Source organism: Anomalospiza imberbis, chromosome 3 (genome assembly GCF_031753505.1).
Source record: "Anomalospiza imberbis isolate Cuckoo-Finch-1a 21T00152 chromosome 3, ASM3175350v1, whole genome shotgun sequence".
Taxonomy (NCBI): Eukaryota; Metazoa; Chordata; class Aves; order Passeriformes; family Viduidae; genus Anomalospiza; species Anomalospiza imberbis.
The window spans coordinates 33,278,693-33,299,175 of record NC_089683.1 but is presented as its reverse complement, the minus strand read 5'-3'; the positions used below and the strand labels follow the sequence as shown (position 1 = coordinate 33,299,175).

At 37.0% G+C, this 20,483-nt stretch overlaps 1 protein-coding gene across 2 annotated transcripts in view; it reads right to left on the bottom strand.

The window, feature by feature from the left end:
• The window catches only part of TTK (TTK protein kinase), a 29,519-nt gene extending 9,247 nt beyond the window's left edge, over positions 1 to 20,272 (bottom strand). For both annotated transcript variants that reach the window (XM_068183919.1, XM_068183918.1), the window contains exons 1-13: positions 20,180 to 20,272; positions 18,654 to 18,803; positions 16,298 to 16,442; positions 15,797 to 16,022; positions 11,632 to 11,738; positions 7,951 to 8,094; positions 4,743 to 4,851; positions 4,544 to 4,619; positions 4,365 to 4,462; positions 3,730 to 3,829; positions 2,893 to 3,016; positions 1,461 to 1,642; positions 1,202 to 1,341 (exon numbers count right to left, since the gene is read on the bottom strand). In XM_068183919.1, coding sequence (XP_068040020.1) covers positions 1,202 to 1,341; positions 1,461 to 1,642; positions 2,893 to 3,016; positions 3,730 to 3,829; positions 4,365 to 4,462; positions 4,544 to 4,619; positions 4,743 to 4,851; positions 7,951 to 8,094; positions 11,632 to 11,738; positions 15,797 to 16,022; positions 16,298 to 16,442 — 1,451 coding nt within the window. In that variant the 5' untranslated portion in view covers positions 18,654 to 18,803; positions 20,180 to 20,272. The remainder of the gene's footprint in view (positions 1 to 1,201; positions 1,342 to 1,460; positions 1,643 to 2,892; positions 3,017 to 3,729; positions 3,830 to 4,364; positions 4,463 to 4,543; positions 4,620 to 4,742; positions 4,852 to 7,950; positions 8,095 to 11,631; positions 11,739 to 15,796; positions 16,023 to 16,297; positions 16,443 to 18,653; positions 18,804 to 20,179) is intronic.
• Positions 20,273 to 20,483: the final 211 nt, after the last annotated feature.

Genomic DNA, 20,483 nt, shown 5'->3' with positions numbered 1-20,483 from the left:
TCAGACAATAGCTGGCACTACCCAGCAACTGAAAAGTGAAAGAACTATAAAGCTATAAGAGCTGACTATAAGAGAGTTTGAGCCAGTTACTCTTCTTCAGCTTATTGTTATTTATTCAAAAACTTTTTAGATTAGCTATTTCTTAAAGTAAGTATATTGAGACAGAATTTCAAAAACTCTCACTATTGCCTTGAGAGCTTTAGCTACACTGTGTATGAGAAGAAAGATCATGGATTTAAGAAAACTAAAGATTGAAAAAAATCCTATGGTTTTTTTTAATTTGTTCTCCTGATGTGTCTGCCATCTCTTTAGTTATATTTCTGAACATACTTTATTTTTCCCCCCACCATATTTAGAGAAACTAATGCCAAGATCAGAACTGGAAAAAGTGTATATAACTAGGATTTATTTGGTAGAGTAAAATCACAGAAGTAAAAAAGAAAAAAAAAAAAAGGACAAAAGCAGTGCAAAGTATGACTTTATTTGAATACAGAAACACTCAGCAATTCTGCATATTTAGCATGTATAAACTAAGTAAAGAGAATTTAATCAAGGACTATTATCATGATCCTTCATGAAATTATGTGGTTCATGCCCTACATATACTCTGAATTCTACAGCTATAGAGACAGAGGTCCTACCAACAGCAACAGTGCTTACTCAGCATACAGCCTTGACCTGTATGATTCATCCTAGAGACTTATGAAAACAGTAAGTAATCATATAATTGGAAAGATTTGCCAACACAGGCATAGGGGTTTATGCCTTATTTAAGGTAACATGGATAAACAAATGCTATGATTTCCTAACATTAAGTGCTTAATACTGCCAGCCTCTGGATTTCTCAAACTGCTTTTAAAAAACCTCAGACACTTGCATCATGGGAAATAAACTGATATATAGTTATCAATCTAAGAAGCCTGTCAGCCACATAGTTATCCAAAAGAAAGTGTCACGCATTAGAGATCAGTGAAAAAGGTAAATGCTCTACTAGGGACTTACTGATTTGATGGTAAACATTCAAATGTTGAAAAGCTGTCCAAAAAGGCAAAGGTCCCCTAAATGCAATCTGAATCTCAAAGTCAGACACTTTACAGAAGCATTTGGAATGCTTGCTATTGAACAGAAAAATTTTTAAAAACCCTGTAAAAATCTGCTTAAACATTTCCAGAGATCAACTACCATCTTATAGTAGGCTTACCAGGCCATATAATCATTAGATGTGGTGGTACTTGGTGTTCCATGAACATGTGATGGGTGACTTTTCTTAGAAACAGCATCTGATGGTGATAATCGTCTTGAAACAGGATGAGCAGACTGTTCAAGGTTTGTTTGTTTTCCCTACAAAGGGCAAAGCAAGGTATAATATCACACAAGGAGCCACAATTATGAACACAGAAATAATTTCTTCAAAGTGAGAAGGCTGCTGCTAGCACACATGTAGTACGTATCTTTGTTACCTCTCCATAGCACCTTTTCTGTGACACTTCTTGAGTTGGCATTTTTTTTCTGGCATTAATACAGTTTAGTTTAATATGTTCCAACTGCTTTCTATAGCTTTCACCAAAACTAGATGGTTGCTGTTGACTTTCCAGATTCCCAGGCTCTGGTGTCTTCAGCTCCAGATGCTGAACTTTATTTTCTGGGGAAAAAACCCCCAAAAACCAGATTATTAAAATGATTCAATACTCAACACTTGAAAAGTTTCTAGAATAGTTTTACCTCATTTTCTAGACCAGACTAAAACACAGATGATTTACTAGATTTAGGCCTTAAGAGACATTAATGAAGTCCTCAGGCTCCATATTCAATTCAGTGTAGTAAAATGGCAACTTTCTTCAAAGTCTTAGGATAATACTGTAACAGTAACAGAGATGCAACTGTTTCCTTCACCAACACACACAGTCAGAGTACCTTCACAAATTGCTCTACAACATCCCCGGATATTGAGCAGGTTTATAAAGCACTGAAGATAAGCTTATTATCATACTCCAAAATAGAAGTCTTTCGTCTGTGACAATAGGCAACCTATAATCCAAGCATACTGACTGAAGCCAGAGGCCTAAAGGGACTTGGCACTCTGTCTCCTAGTTCCTTTTGCACAGGTAGTACAAGAGTGAAATGGTGGGATGTGACAGTCCAGGCTGCAAACAGCACAGCTTAAGAGTGTTCCTTCACAAGCTTGAAAAGTTGTCTTTTCAAATTACTAGAAAGCAGCATCTCATGCTGAGCAGCGTAGTGCAGGTCAACTGCTGAAATACTGAACTACCTCAAACAACATCTCACCTGGAAACATGAATTAAGCACAAACAGGGAAGTATCACCTGAAACCCAAACTGTTCCCAATGCAAGTCAGTGGGAAAAGTTCACAGGGGAGCTGAGGGGACACAGTTGAAAAATTGCAATTTTTCAACTGAAATGTTTCTTTCCTACAATACAGATGTACGTATACAATCCTAAATCCAACTCTTGCAATATTAGACATTTTCACCTACTTTTTTCAGGATGAGAAAGCCACTTAGGGAACCAGCTTTCTGATGAAACACTGAAGTAGTTAGCAACTAACCATAGGAGGTTATAGTACATGTATTCCATATTCCATGAATCCTTGCTATAAATCCAAGCTGGTTACAACATTTTCCAGAAAGACAACATAATGTAATCTAATACCATCCCTATTTATCCATGCAATATCTAGTGAAGTATTTCTGAAATACACCAAAACTGTTTTTAAAAGAACTTTAAGAATCATTCTCCAAAAGTATGTTAATAATGCAGTAACTTCTTTTTGAAAAACATTTTATTTAGCAATGCATTTTTAAAAAATACAGAACAGCACATTTTCAGTGCTTATTCTGTTTCAACCTACTCAGAAATGACATTAATAGTTACCTGCTCTTTTCGTCACAAGACTTGCATCCACTTTGGTTTTAAGAGTTACAGTTGAATTGGTAGCTGTTTCTGAGCTGCCCTCATCCAACATCTGCAACTGTAAAGCTGTTTTTTCCTGTAAAGACTAAAGAACATAAAGAGCATCTTAAAGAATCAAAGGCGATCTCAGGAGTAACATACAAAAGACATTTCCATAAGGTAATTAAATGGCAGGTGCACTGCAAAGCAAACATGCTTCAGGGAACTGTGCAGGTTACACAGACAAGTATTACTGATGCTATTTTTAAATACATCAACATTCTGAATTTTCATAATCCAGTTTCTATAATAAAGACCTAAATGCTTTCTATTCTGGAATTTTCTTTTAGGGGATGAGGACATGGGACATGAAAATGTAAGACATAGTAATGTAAGACATTTGTTTTTTGATGAAAAAAAATCTCTATAAAAAGCTGTAATTTATGGCTGAATAGAGCACTAACTTAGTTAAATGGACTTCATTAAATAGGGTCCTTCCCATGGTAAAATTCATGACTACAGTTGAAAGAGGTCCTGTAGTCAAGCTGAAATCTTATTTATCTCCTCTTCATAAATCACATTCCAAACACCATTCCCATTGCTCCTATCAGATGTATTGTTCAGAGAAAGCTCTTTTAAAATGCCCTATTAGGCATAACAATTTTCAAGTTTAAAAGCCACAATGTTTCTATCCACAAATGATTAAAGGGAAATGCTACATTATTTCTTTCTTAAATTGAAAAAGGTGATATTATCTTTCTTATTAATATGATAGGATAGCTAGAGTTCCTTTATGTATTTAAAAAACATTTAAGTTACCTGCAAATCTCCCAGGCTGTACGAATCACGGCCACAAGGTTTTGGATCTGGTGGTGGAAAAGGTGCAACAAAGGCTGTTTGTTTGGAGCTGGAAGTTTGCCTGTTGAAGTAACAGTCTTAATTACATCACATACCAACACAGTGTAGCAACAGTCTTTTTGGTGAATGAGATGAAAAAAGTAGTTATGTGAAAGACTTTGGGCTACAAGCTTCAAATATACAGAAAAGCAGGTCCACTAGGACAGCAAAGTGAGAAACAATACAAATTAGTCCTATGAGGATTTAAACATATCTTGAAAATTACAAGAATGTCTTATCTCTTATTTTAAAACCTGGACTACATAAACTTAAAGATATTTGAACTACATTTATTTCCACTTTAATTTCCATTTCTTTTGAGCTTACTGATTAGCCAGAACATGATTTCTCTTCATCTTTACATGCTTTCATACAAAGAATTTGCATAGCAAGACTGGAAGTAGGTTACTGCAGTACTTGTTGCAACTATGACTATTTTTCTCTATCCTTCAGGTCAAATTTAACATTGACATCTGACATTTCCACTATGCAATAAAAGTACCATTGAAAAGGAGTATTAAAATCTGTTGTGCTGTAGGTAAACCCAACAACCATACCTCTTCGTAACACTAGCTGTGAGTGGGACATCTGAATCCTCCATGTCATCACCATCATCAGATACTAGGGTAACAGGAATCCTCCCAAATGGGCAAATCTTAGAACAAATTCAAAGTTATCACGTGTGTAAACCAGAATAAAGAGTTTAAGATTTTAAAGAAATTTTAACATGTTTTACCTGGTTAGATTTGTTTAGTGGTCTCAATGGATTGTGGTAATTAACTAGGGCACCCAGTTCCTGTGACTTCTCTTCCCTAAAAGAGAAAACAAACTCAGACAAAAAATCCACAAAATAAAACACACAGCACTGTAGTGTATGGATTTAGTTTTGGTTTAAATGATGTTATAAGACATTAAATAAGAAATTAAGACATTACCTAAATAAAGATCTGGTAATAGTAGAACAATTTTCACTAGAATCATTCTTTTTTAAGCTTCTGTGATTTCCACCTATATTCTGAAGTCCAGACTCCTGTGTACTAGGTACTGTAGGGAAAATAGGGAAAATAGAATCCTTCAGATCATATCAGACAAATTCAACTAAATTATTCTAAGCAATTAATTGTGTTAAATTAAACCAGCTGATTGCACTGATAGCAAATTTGAGCATGGTCATATAAGCTGTGCGAAGTCAGGGAGTATCACGGCAGGCAATAGCAAAAAGCTCATTCACGAGCCCCATCTTAATCCAGAAGAGAATCTTGCTTGATTTATTGAAGATTTAACAGAAGTTTTATGAAGTTGTACATTAATCTTAAAATAAGATGTCAAGTCAACTTAATAAACTTTGTGAAAGTATATATTTCAGATATACTTTATGCTAAACACAACCCAAAATCAAGTTGAGAAGTCATTCTAGAAACTCAAACCCACAAATAAACAGTTCAGAACAACACTGTCTTCCACATTATTTTTCCCTAAAGGTGAAGGGAAGGTCATTTGTCAGAGACAAAGAAACCACAAGCACTCAGAATATACTAATGACAGTGTATCAACACCTTAATGAACACACATTCACATTACACAGTTTAATTCTTCAGTTAGTGAACAATGTGGAGTATAAACTGTTTTAAGTACCTTCAGATTAACAATAATCACTTGAACTCAGCTACTTTCCTGATAAACCCTTTTTAAAAAAATAAAATTAGTATCTGGTTATTTTGATTAAGATCTCTTCAATGCTACAAGATTTTTTTTTTTTTTTAAGAGACACCAAGGAACATATTTGAAAAAAATATCAAAGGCAACAGGAAGTGTTCAAAGCCAGGTTGAATGGTGCTTTGAGCAACCTGGTCTAGTGGAAAATGTTTTTGCACCATAGCAGGGGGCCGGAATTAGATGATCTGCAATGTCCCTTCCAACAAGATTCTAACTAAGATACTATATTATATGACTATCTACATCACATAGGCCTTGTATTACATCAGTATAGGAAATTATCTACTTGACCAACAAGATTGACAGCTATCCATAGCCTTCCAAGAAACCACAATTTACGGACTCTTTTATATAGCACTTAACATTTTTAAATTTGTATCAGATCATTAAAATGGATTTTACTTTTCTTTTGAATTCTCCCATAGCCCTCTTCTACTTTTAGCCAGAAGTCAGACTTCTGGTAGAAGAACAGTGCAGTATTGGCTATTTCTAGTACTTAATGTTTTATAAACTACTTATGCCAATAGAACAAATTACTCATTTAAATAAAACAAGTGCCTCAATGTACAGTGTCGTTTTATTACCAATCCAGGACCATCACCACCTCACAAATGCATCCCACACTGTCTTTTTTCCCCAAAGATTTTTTTTTTCACCACCAAGCTGGCCACTGGACTCTCACACCCAGCTGGTGATCTACAATACTTTCATTCCTTCACACTCTAAGACAGCCCATCTGCTTCTCATGATACTCTTTACCACAGTTGGACCCCATGACCTAAGGCTCTCTTCCACTCAAAACGTTTCTAAAATGGTTCTGCAACCTACATTTCTTAAATACTAACTACCTTTTCCCAACTATATGTGTTTGATTGCACCTGGTATGTCAAATACTTTAGATTGCTGTGCATGAATGAAAGAGAAAAGAAGGAATTAAACCAAAGGTTTCTTGACACTATCCATGGTTTATATTTGCATCACAACACTAACTGCATATAACTGCCAAATGCATTCTGTGCAATCTTTTGAATCTGCAAACAAATGCATTTACATATACAGCATTCATATTTTCAAATAAACTTTCAAAAGCAGCTCTCCAAATGGTAATACAAAACAGAAAATACCTAAATGCCAATATACTAAAAAGCCTCTGTTGCTCCAGAGGACCATACAAATCCACTTAAAACCAAATTCAGTGATTTAGGCCATGTATGTTCCAGAGTTTGAGATACTTCAAGTCTGGTGTTATTTACCTTTTAAACTTTAATCTCCAAATAACTGAATTAGTAGTTTGCATTTTTCAAATACCTAATTACAAACTCATATGAAAAAATAACTGAGCCTACTCTTGCCCTAAAGTTCACTGCTAACTGGCAGGCAGGGTTTTGCCATGCATTCTCACAGGCATTGCCTGAGCTCTGCAGCAGCAAGTCAATAATGTCAGCAAAAAATTGTACAATCCATGAAGGATATCAGTATCCTTCAAGATATTCTCCTGTGGCACAGTACATCAGCAGTGGCATTTATGATTTCTATATCCAATTAATGGTAAACAGAATAAGACAGAAAATAGAGTTTATTAAAAATGAATGCCATAGCTGAATACTATTACAAGGGTTCACCCCTCGCTAGTGTTTCAGTCAAAGGTTGATCCAATAGGTGCCAAGTAAATCTCAAACACCACTCCTGAAGATATATCCCTAAGGAAATTAATTCAGACCTATTTTACATTAATTCTGTCCTTACACAATGCAAAAATATGGACGTGTTAGACATCACTCTTGAAAGAGTTAGCTACACGCACTTTAATGCTGAAGTCCATATTTTTTGAAAACCATATTTCTTGCTCAATTCCACTCCAAACAAATTTATCCCTTGAAAGCTTCAAGAAATAACTGTTCGTTTTTGAAGTTATATACCCAGCAATAACAATCACTTAGGATTTATGATACAGCCAAGCACTTGAGTTTTGTACTGATAAACATATGGGTTTTGTCCAAAATAAAGTTGAAATGGATTATTTTTCCTAGATTTGACTTCACTGAAATGACTGTCAGAGCTTTCCCAGTCTGTCACAAGACACACCTCCAAGCAACCTACATATGTGTAGTTTAGTCTATATATTTCAGTCCTAATTCTTCTCTACCAACAGTAGCTCTTACAAACTGCAAATCCCTGATGACAGCCAGAAGAAGACCCTCTGCAGAATTACAGAATTAACCATACCACAGCTCCTGCAAACTACAGTCACTGCACTGAAGAAGAAAACAAGCACTGAAGGAATAAGATTGATAATATAGACAAATGTATCAGTTTATTGGGCAATAGATTGAGTTTGCATCTAGAAGGGAAAAACACTAGTGATTTCTTTCCAATCTAGAATCACAACACACATAACCAACCAGTATTTTAAGAAACTGCAATCACCTGCAAAGTTCTCCTTCTCCTCATCTGAAAGTAATTGCTTTTTTTTCAAATGTAAGTTTTGCAGAGCAGTTTCCAACAATCCCAGAGGAACAGCAGAGCACTCCACAGCTTTCTGAAGGATCTGCTTACACTTCTTCTCATTTTCTAAGTGTAAGAAGAACAGAGTTAGAAATCACACAGGTAAAAAAAACAATTACAGTGGGGCAAGATATTTTTAACGAGATTGTTACATGCATGTTGTCTTATATTCACTTTGCATAGTTCTATGAAGCCATTATTCATTAGGGACACCTCCTCTTACACTGTCATTTTAAGGAAACTGCCTGGAAATACTTGCAAGTGAATCACACAAGTGGTCACATTAAATTGAACATCAAGTCACAAAATATGCAATCTCAGTATTTTTAATTGTTATAGGAACTGTAAGAAAATTGTACTCATTCTAAAATCCATTTTTTCTGTAGTATCAGCAAGGAAATATGATTTTATGGACTTCAATTTAGATCTGACCAGGTAAAAATTTTACTATGTATGTATTATAAAACATCTTTAATGCACTTAATAGAAATCACATTTTAAACCAGCTGTTGTTAAATAAAACAACTCTGGACAGCACAGTTAAGAAAAGAGGAGAGAAAAGCAAGGATATTTTTTCATTACAGTTTTAGTTAGACATTACTAAATGGCATAAACAGAACTTTGAAGAGAGCTGGGGTGGGAAAGGAAATGTGTTAACAAAACATATCGAAGCAGTCAATTTACACATGTAAACATGTATACAGGCATCTATTAAAACAAGTCAAATACGGAAAAAAGTGTACTGTAACCACAATACTTTACTTGGTTTGAAGAACACCTGGGCAAAATGATGCAATATTTTGCTACAGCTGTCAATGCCCCTGAAACCTCAAACGCTCCTCTTCCTTCATTCCAAAGCAGCAAAACAAACCACTTTGTTCTTACATTCATGCCACACATATTATAAGAAATATGCTATTATGCATATACTTGAGATTATTTTGAGCACCATGTCCCCCACACTCAAAACTCCACTTGTAAATGAAGTTAGACATCACTGTTGCCTGCAGTTCAGGCTGGTGGAAGCAAAGTGTAGGTATCCGGAACTTATACTTTAAGTAACTTATTTTAAGAATATTAAAAGGATGATGTCAAACACTGAAGCAAGGAAGCACCAAAATTAGATAAACTATAATTTCATTTAAATCAGTTTTGTGATAATTTGTTAGAATTTGGTTTTTAACCATATAGCCAAATACTGTTTTTTCTCCTAAATCATTAGCAAAGTGGATAGGCTCTAAGAATCCTTAACCAACATTCTGTGATTCTACCTTTGGCTATATTTAGTAACCACACATTGCTTCAACAAGACCTGCTACTCGAAATTCCTCTTCATATTATGTGCCTCATTGAGTAAGAAAACATGACACCAAAACATGTATGTGAAAACTAACTGCTTCTTCCCCTTAATAGATGAGGATCCAAGGCACCAAAAAGCCAGAAGTATTTCTGAATTCCAGTCAGTCCACTTCATCACATACCAAAAGTCTGAATCAACCACCTTGGCATAAAATCTGAAATAGTCATGAGTAGTTTTTTCTGTGGTCATGAGTTCTGACCAATTCACAGCAAATCATGTACAAAAATCATATACAAAAAAGTACACCACCCAAGACAAGACAACTCCACATCTGAGGTATTTAAATGAAATTGTAGTCAGTATTTAAGTAAAAAAAAACCACAAAAAACACCTTTATTATGTCACTCCATTTCCAGGTCACTAATATTCAATTATTAAGAAATCAACATCAATTTGCCAAGTCTAATTTCACAATTTCAGCTTGAGCTCTTATCTTGAGCAAAACTGTGAGCTAAGGAAGAGAATGTGCAATTAAGTTTTTCTTCTTAATGCAAAAGAAAATAATGACAGATGTGCCAACCACTGCTGACATCACTGGGATGAAGAAGCAAAGCACTACCCTCCTTCTTTCCCTCTGGCCTAAGTGGACACATCGAAAAAGGAACAGCACTCTTAAGGAACAATTTACAGCTCACATGTTCCACTAATCCTCTTTGAAGCACCCAGCAGGGACATTGTAGCTCCATACACATTACAAAAGGACACCTAGATCAGCTCAAGGGTAACAGATACAAATCAGAGAGCACACTGCAGATAAAACAAAGCCAATCATAACTGGCTTATTTCCTTTGGGATTAGGACTTCATTCTAGGTTGATTACTTAGTGTCAAAGTGAGATAAATTACTGCATGAACACATCCCATAACTACAGGATTAATTTAGTCACTGGTAACCTGTAGCAACATTTCTACACTTTATTAAATTACACAATAGGTTTTATTACACTTATTTAACAATATCTTTGTTATTGCAGTATTAGTGTTTAATTATCTGTTTAAATAAACATCCAGTGCTCACTGAATAAATTATTAGCTTCTTTTTACTACTGTTTAGAAGTTCAATACCACAAGTTTATATTAGAACAAGACTGGTCAGATAACTGACTTATGCATAACACAGAAACTGCGTAATTTCAAGTCACACATATGCAAGTTTTTATCTTCGTTTTCCCCATCCTGTACAGGAATCATTCCTACAACATAACACATACTTCTGGGGGGTGGGGGGGTCGGGGGGGTTCATAGCCTTTCCTGCTCTAATGCCAATCAACTTTACCAGCACAGAAAAACTGGAAAATCTGAGATGACAAATGAGTATCTACTTTGATTTTAACAAAATGGCTCTGGGTCATGTGCCACACTTTGAGCATCTAAACAATATCCTAAAATACAGTTAAAAAGTAGTACTGGAGCAAAAATGTATAGACAAAACCACTATCAGTGGAAAATAAACAGAAGTAAAGAAAGAGGAATAACTAGTAAAACGTATTCACAATCTAGAGTGTAGAATAGATTAATTTATTTAGTGTAGCTAAGTTCAGGGAGAATTTCTCATACTAGGCAGTATACAACAACTTGCATGATACTGAAAAAAAACATGAAGGAAAACAAATCACAAAAAAATATATTAATCAAGTCTTTTCCATTCAAATAAGAAAATGACTGTCACAGAATGTGCTTGTCTTTCTGTACAGAGCAAACTGTCAAAGGTAGAAATATACAGGGTGACACAGATTGCTGTTCAAATCACCCATGGAAATCAAAGAGACACCCAAGAATACAAGCCAACACCACCTTGCTAGTAAGTACCAGGGCAACCAAACTGCACATTGACAGTGTATATTGGTTTAATAATAAACAAAATCAACAGATGCTTTTTGGAAGAAGACAGAATTTCTTCCACAAGCAAGCAAAGTATTTGAGCCTCAATTTTCAATGCAGGAAGAGCCTTACTCAAAAGCCTTCCACTGCAAGATCAAAATTAGAAAAGTAAAAACTACTAACAATTTTCACCTGGTTTCAAAGTTATTTCTAAGACAGAAAACAACAATGAACTGTGTGCATATTTTAATTTTAAAAGTGAACATATGTTCTCAGTAAATTTCAATTTAAAAAATCACTACTTTTTTCTTTCTGATTCAATACCTATCAGTTTCCTTACAAATGATGTAAAGGAGCAGAAATTTAAAACAAAACTGAGAACAGCAACACCAGACAAGTTTTGGGTGCTTTTTTTTAACATACCTTGTGATAGCTCAAACTGTGCAAAAGCCACATGCACAAATGCAAATTTCTTGCAGTTCAGTCTGGCCAGATGAAATTGGTCCCGTGCCTCCTCTGGATCTTGAAGACTGTAAAGATAGCACATTCATAGTTATACAAGGTGAAGAGCCTGAGAAGGATGAAGTTCCTTGTACTGGATGAAGCCTTTAAATAACTTTGAAAAAGCAATCCACCAATAGGCTAAAGATTTTCCTCTTTCTTAGAGCAATCAGTGTACTACAAATAAGCAAAGAACTTAAAACTCTAATAATTGAAAGATATCAAGCTGAACCTTCCCAAAACTCAAAGAACTGAATCCTTATGCTCTTTCACACTTCATTTACTTTTGGCAAATTCTCATCCTAGTGTTACATTCAGCCATAGATTGCTGAGAAGGTTCAAGCTTATACACAGCACACCAACATTTAAATATTCAAGAGCAACTACAGCCTATTCAAATACCAGTCAAGATACAAAAGGCCTAAACCTATATTACTATGAAATACATTAACGCTGTGTTTCAACTGACATAAATAAAAGGGAACTTAACACTTTTACCAGCAACATCTACAACCAAGAGATAAAGGACTTCTTTCCTAGGTTCCTCTTGGTTCAACAGGCACTTAGAAGTGGGAAGAGCGAAAGAGTTATGACCATGGTTCAAAATAAAAGTGGAATTTTGAATGAAAGAAGTTTCTCATAGTTTAGGCGTGTTACTAGAGTCACATAGGTTTACTGAACTCAGCTCTGGTCATCCAGAGCAATAGGACAGGCACAGACTAACCCATCTGCAGGCAAAGTCTAAGCCAGAGAAATTAAGCTGTAATGTATTACATTAACTTTCAAAGAGTTAAAATTTAAGTTCTTGTAGAAAGCAGCAACAGCTTGGATAGCAATAGACAGAACAAGACCTAACACTAGCAATAGGCACCAACTGTCACACGCTTGGTGGCACTGTGCTACAGCCAGAAGCATTCCACAAGAGCAGTCTGGCATTGCAAATGTACAATACAGAAAATCATAGAAGCATTTGCTGTCTTCAGTTATTTCAGAGGACACTCAACGGTTCTTCAGATAAATTTGGTATATAATAGGTCAAAGGTAGTGGCACAGCCAGACTGCAGCTAAAGAAGATACCAGGACAAAAAAGGTCCAGTACCAAGAATGGAATAATCCAGTTTCTCACCTAAAGGCAGGGCAGAGATGTGATTGCAAGCAGGCTTGGGGAGAAAGACTTGGGGGTGATGGCTGATGAAAAAGTCAACATGAGTCAGCTAGATGCACTTGGAGCCCAGAAAACCAAACAGAATCCTGGGCTGCACCAAAAAGGAACATGGCCAGCAGGTCACAGGTGATTCTACCCCTCTGCTCTTGGGAAATCCCACCTGAGACACCACATTCAGCTCCCAATATAAAAAGGACAGGGATCTGTTTGCACAAGTCCAGACAAGGGCCACAAAGGTAATTAGGCAGCTGGAGCACCCCTCCTAGGAGGATGGGCTGGGAAAGCTGGGGCTCTTCACCTGAAGAAAAGAAGGTTGCATGGAGACCTCATAGCAAACTTCCAGTATCTGAAGGTGGCCTGCAGGGAAGCCATAAAGGGGCTTATTGTCAGGAACTCTAGTGGTAGAACTAGGAAAAATGGGTACAAAATGAAAGAAGAAATTTAGACTAGGTGTTAGGTAGAAATCCTTTACTGTGAGGGTGGTAAGACACTGGAACAGGTTACCCAGGGAGGCTGTGGATGCCCCAACCCTGGAAGCATTCAAGGCCAGGCTGGAGAAGGCCTTGAGCAATCTGGTCTAGTGAGAAGCGTTCCTGCCTACAGCAGGAGAGGTTGGGACTAGATGATCTTTAAGATCCATTCCAACCACTTCACATGCTTATCAGAACAAAACAGCATTGATGGCACTAGATACTAAAATCTCAAGCCACTGCTTCTGAAGTTGTCATGCTGATTGGATTTTCCACCTTGTTTAGGTGGAACACCTGGGAGAACAGCAAACAATTCCACTGAAAAGCAAATTTCTTTTCCCACCCAACATAGTATTATCAGAGCACCTATCACTGTCACTTAACTTGCGGTATCAGTATTCTTTACTTGCAATAACTAAAAAATTAACCAGAAGCACTCAAAGTCATGAGATGAGAGGATTTTCTTTAAGAGAAGTTAAACCAAGTAAAGACAAAATATATAGTACTGGACAAACTGACAGCCAGAAACAGAGAAGTGTAGAACAACAGGGAAATTTGAAACAAAAATTATGAGTAGTAAGTAAACATGCCGAACACAAAAGATCCAACTAAATAGCCACTCATTAAGTTAATCTCCAAAAATTACACAATCAACATTGTTGGTTTTTAGGTCTAACCAGCCAAAAGTAATTTCATTGCTGGTGAGATTACACATGTAGTTCATAAATCAAGTTTCATATAAATAATTGATATTATATGCTAGTCTGGACAATGAAGTATTAGCTTGTAAAAATTATTAAGAACAAGCTAGTATCTGAAAGTAATTTCCAAATGAGGAATTATCATTTAGGGAGATCCTTATAGTGATGTTCCAGTGGGATTGATGCTAGATCAGATTTTGGTGGGTACATTTTTTTAAAATGAGTTTGGAGTGGTTGTTCATCTTTTTAAAAGAAATTTTTATTAGGCATGTCAGGAAACATATGACTAAAAAATATGCAGCAGAAAACAAAAAGCAGATCTGAGCTACCTAGTGAGGTAGGTAGAGTCTGTAATGCTGGCTACTAAAGTATTTGTTATTTTAGTCCAGCTGTAGCATGCATTTTAATAGTGAAACAAGATAGACAATTTTCCCAAAAAGGTCCCTAGAGGCTTTAGCAGTAAAACAACTGAAGACATTTCAGTGAGACACCACAACTAGAACTATTCATACTATTCATGTATTAACAAGCTACTGACAGCATCTTTGGTTTTGCTTTCTGCAATACATCACACAGAATACTGAACATAGCTCTTGCACACATATTAACAGTATCCATTTTTCAAACCATGTTCTAAAGATCAAGTGAAAATAGGTCCAAGTGATTAGAGAGGTAGGAAATAATCTTTCTGAACTTAAAACCTCCTACAATCAAATAACAGATATGACTTGATCACTGATCTGGAAAAGAATTTCCACAAACTAGGATCCAGAAGCCTACATTACACAGTTTCTGCTCTGAGGAAAAGCAATTGATCTTTGAATAAGAATGCCATTTAAAGCTTTAAACCTTTCTGGAAGAGATTCTTTTCCTCCACTTACAGAAAAACACCTTCCCTCTTCAAGATACTATAGATTCACAAGGTCATTATTCACTCCTGTTTCTCAACAGGAGATTCAATAGATTACTTCCACTGTATGCTTTTAGTAACAATGATGCAGCAAGATCCATGCGAACAACAGTGCAGAGAAGTAGATATTTATCATACTGCAAGATGAAATTCACATGCCAAAAAGCCAAATAGGGGAAGAACATACAAGAAAAAGATTAGCTACGTTCACTGGAAAATTTCTTGCTCAGCTCTGATTGTTAGATTGCTGCATTGTTTAAATACAGCTCTTCATCAAAATATTTGCTATAATATTTCAAGTGACAGAAGAATCCCTCACAAAAAATGTTTTAATTATAACCCTGTCCCAAATTACATCTGAACGCATCTGAACAACCACAATGCTCAAATCTGAACTGAGTAAAACAATAAATTACCACAACCAAAACTAATTTTCAAAGTGTGGAACTAGAAAATGATGTTCCTATCATTGCTCCTATCCTAAGGCAGCTAATTTAATCTGTGATGATCTTGTCTAATAAGAGAGAAAGCATACTAAAATAAAGCTCAAAGAAGGATTTCATGCTATTCCCTCTTGTACCTTACAGAACCAAGAAAAGAAGTGGTGTGTTAACATCGTTAAATCAAATAGCTCTAAACAATCATGTTTATTAGCATATACAAAAATCCAAGTACTGTGGAGACAACAGATAAACTGCCTAACCAAAGCTACTTACCTTCAAGGAAACAGAATGAAACCATCCACACTCAAAATGATAATTTGTTGCAGAAAACACTAATGAAACAAGGTAATCTTAATTCAAAACCAGAATGAGTTCTCACATTGAAAATTTATACTTACGCTTTCAACTCAGCAAATCTCACAAGGATGCGAGCATAGCTCTCATCTTGACTATACTTTTCTGCAGGTAATGCAGTCACTGCTTGACTGTAACGACCAATGAGTCTATTGAGTAGGCTAACATCCATCTGAGGAACACCCTTTTTCTCTAGTTTAAGTAAAAAACATAGCCAATCTTCTGGATTATTTGTTGTCATCATTATTTGGTTGACAGTTCCAGAGTTATCTGACAGAAAATCAAAAAAGGAGATTGATTAAAACAGCAGCAAGCACGTACAGAAGAAAACACTTGTAGTAAGCTTTTGTGCAAGACAGCTACTGACTATTTTTTAAACAAGATTAAAGCAACAGAGCTAAGACATAAGGAGAGATGAAATTAACCTTGTGGTCATTAATACTGAAGAAACACTAAACTTGAAATCCTTTCAGTTAACGGTTCTTTCACTCAGTCTAGGTTAAGATCTTTTGCATAAGCGACAGTAGAATAACAAAACAAAATACCTGTTGTATCAGCTGAAATCTTAGTATAGTTAAATTCATCTGTGATATTCTCTTCATTTCTGTATTTGTTTTTCAAGTTTCTAACCCTATTCATGATTGATGTAATCTGTGGCAATCCTCTTTCACTTAGGTCTGTCTCCTCCATCTGCAGGCACAAGTTTAAAAAACAATGGAGTTACTGAAGAACCCTGTTGTAGCTCACTTTGATTGGAATTACCATGGGAAAGCCTCTCATGTACAATTTGGAGCTTGAGACTCAACCACATTATACTCTATTAACAAATAGAGTATAATGTAACAAATACTCTATTAAGCCTTTTCAATGTAGTCATACAAGTAAACTTCTTCGCAGAAGACAACTTGGACAAATAAAATGAATTAGCACTTAACTGATCCACCCAAATCCTAACCCATGCTTCACAGTAGCCCTTTCCAATAGGGTATATTCAGCATTTGAATAAAATGGGGAGCACAGTGTGTTGCCTGAAATAGCTTCCAGTCCATCACATTAAATCACATTCTGTACTCATAATTAGGCTGGCTTTAGTTTAGCCCAGTGTTAATCCAAGCTCTTTGCCACAGGTTACGGCAATTAGTCCTCACAGTGGGCTAAGCAGAAAAGAATTCACATTCTCCTCTGATCAAACGACAAAGACAAGTGACACCTATTTTTAAGTTTCTGAAAGGAAGTTTAGAGATTCAAAGATTTCTTACAAGAAACTTATGCCTAATCATCAACATTCTGACAGTTTATCATCAGCTGAGATAATACATGTATATAGCTGAGAGATAAGAATTTAGGCACTCTGAGCAGAGTAAGACTGCTAAAATAAACTAAAAAACCCTAATGATTTCTTCCTTTTCTGCTTACAGTGAACAGCTTTTCCCACATCAATGGTCCATGCATCTAATGAACATAAGAATTCTAGTAAAAACTGTGGTGAATTTAGTGCATATTCAGGGGGTTTGACATCCTAATTACTGTGAAGTTGGGCCCAGAAACAGGGAAAGTTAATGCACTTCAGACAGACTAAATAGGTTCAAAGACTAAGTTTAGTTTTACAGTGAAATGTTGGCTTTTGTTCTTCTTGTACTTGTGTATAACAAACCATCAAAAAGTTGCTAGAGGGCTAGAAACTTTATATCTACTTTTAGATGAATTATTGCTACAGCAGGAATTGAATGGAGTGAAGCTCATCTACCTCTAACCCCACTATCTAAAAAATACACCAGGCACCACTCTCAGGAAGTCCCACAAATAATTTTTAGAGCGTTATTCACCAGAAGCTGGCATGTCTTTAAAAGAACCAGGCTCCCAGCTTTCCCCAAAGACCATAAATCAGAAAGCTTACAAGAGCTTGCTTATAAAGCAGAAGTATTTCATGTTCATCCTGAACTAGATATGGCCCACCAAGAATACCAAGACTGCTCTTGTCTATATAGAAATGTTGTTTTGTAGGCTCAAAACACAGTTTCACTGTGTAAATTCCAAGACTTAGTACAGCAAAAGCACCAGCTACATTTCCACTATGAAGAGGCCTTAGCACCTTAAGGGGCTGGAGAGACACTCAAATAGCCTCAAGCAAGACCTATGATGAAAAAACCCCAAAATCCTATGAAAGCTAAAGACTGTATGCTAAATCAGTAGTATCTGAAATACTATTTTTGTTTCACTGAACAGAAAAAATAAAGGAACCCCCCCTCTTATTTCTATTCAAAAATGTACACTGAATAGATTTTAATTTCAATGCTTCTTTGGAAGTTGCTTTAATATCTATTTCTCCCCCCAGAGCCAATTTAGGCTGTTCTGAGAGTGGGTCTGTAAACTGTCCCATCTTTTGGGAATCACGCTGCTAAAAATTACATAGGTGATTACTACAGCAAATACTGTTCATATGCCATTGTACAGGCGATACTTATTTATTTCATATAGAAAATTTTAGTAGACGTTGTGGGTTTGCCCTTTAAAAATACTGTAGAAGGGGCTACAGGAAATCAGATACTCCAAATCACCTCTTTATTGGTGAGAATATCCATAGAAACGTGATTTTCAACTCTACCCACTCCCCCAAAGTACAGGTGAAGTCAGCTTCTCCAGAACCTGAAGCACCAAGACAATCAAACAAAATTTACCTCACGTTAAGAAATACCACACTATCTCATCACAACCATAGCTGCTAAAAATTCCCAGGTGGATTTTGGATTTCTTAAACGTAGTCTTTATATTTTCCTTCACCAATGTCAAAGGTTCATTATTCTTCCTGCAGTGATAGCTTCCGAAATGCAGTAGACAAAAAGAAAAACAAATTTCTGTATAAATTTGATCTTAAGTCATAACAATACACATCAAACTTACATTTCTGGTGTGCTGTTTAACTGCTCTAGGTTCAACGTGTTATGAAGAAAAACTCTCCTGAAGAATGGATATGCCTTGTCAAAAAGGTAAGATGGATGAGGGCCTCAGATGATCCCAAGAACCCAAAGGCAAGAAATGAAGTTCTCCATCCTGATGAAGTTCCTATGTATCAAAAATTAATGGGTTAAACATTGAAAGCTTATCGTGTAAGCTTGCCTAATCTTCATATCCCAGGAATACAGCTTTCATCAAAATCAATTAAACTATTCCTAGTTAGTAATAAAATCAGAACAAAAAAGGCTTAAAGACAACATTTTGAATGAGGAAAAGCCCTTTCAAAAGTGTCAGCTTGCGTTCAGATACTAAAAAGTACACTAAGGGCATATTCATCTACATATTGTCATTATTTGCCAGCAATCTTTCTATTCATGCCAATGTTCAACCATAAGCAAGTATTCAGAGGTTTATTTGTTCTTAATCTGCTGCATAATTACTCTTAAAGAAACCATTTGCCGTTAATTTTCCTGGTGTGTATATACATATATTTATTTAAAATCTGACAACAGCAAAGACCTAAACCAGCCACATGCTGTTACCAAGGCACCGAGGTAGCGACTGCAACAGCTCCACAGCAGCATGCCTGTGATGTAGAAATGCCTACAGGAGAGAAGATTCGGGAGAACGAGGGAAGAGGGAGAACACGTAATGCAAAGATCAGGAAGAACTACCTCCAAATAAAGCGTAGTAGTTAAAGTTACTTCAACCCCTCATACAGACCCACTACACAAGGAGCCAAAGGACAGAGACTTGAGAGTAGCAAATGGATAAAATAGCACTACAGGTTGGTGGCAAGATTCCACATCTAACACACTCAAAAATACTCATTGATAATAAAAAGAAGTAACAGCATCCAGTCTTGAAATGCTGTATTTACTGTATTACACTACTTGTTCTGTTTATGTTTTCTATAGAGGAGAGGTAAAAAACCACCTGTTTCTGAAGCATCTACCCAGCCTTTAAAAAAATACTATATATCAAAATTTTCTTTATGTTTTATTTACGAGTCCTAAAGCAGGATTATTTTTTAAGGAAAACAAAATTCCTAACACTAAGAAGAACCGTCATCGATTTTAAAAAATTAGCAACACTAGGAAAGAAATAAAATAGAAAAATATTAAAATCTAACGTAAGACACAAAAATGATAAAACACCAAGATGCAAAATTGGCCTAAGTAAGACAGACTTAACAGCGGCGTAGCAGATGAGGCAATGTGGCATAAACAAAGACCGTGAGGCGGAAGACGCACCCAGCTCTCCTCGCCCTCAGGGGCGGAAGCCCAGCGTAGCCGCAGCCCCGGGGTGCCGAGGAGCCCGGCCCAGCTCCTCCGCGGCCTCACCGCAGACCAGCACCTCTGCTGCCCCCCGACCCCTTCACCCACCTTCCCTCACTCGGCTGCTCCCCGGCCCGGTCCCTTCACCCTCGCTGTCTTTCCCGGCCGCCCTGGCCCCCGCCCGGCCGCCCTCACCGAGGCCGCCGCCGCCGCTGCGGGGCCGGGACGCGGCTCCGACCGAGCGCGTTCGCGCGCTGCCCCCGGTTTGAACGTGAGCGACGCCCCAAGAGCGCTCCTCCCATTGGCCGGAAGGCGGGAGGAAGCGGGCGCCGATTGGCCGCAGGAGGGAAACTCGGGCGGCCCGCCCGCCCATTGGCCGGTGGCTGCGCCGTGCGCGGCGGCCGCGAGTCCCGGCGCCTTGTGGGGCCCGAGCCGCCCGCCGAGGGGCGGGTGCGCAGGCGCGCTGGGGAGGAGCCGTGGTCGCTGCTTACGGCTGGGG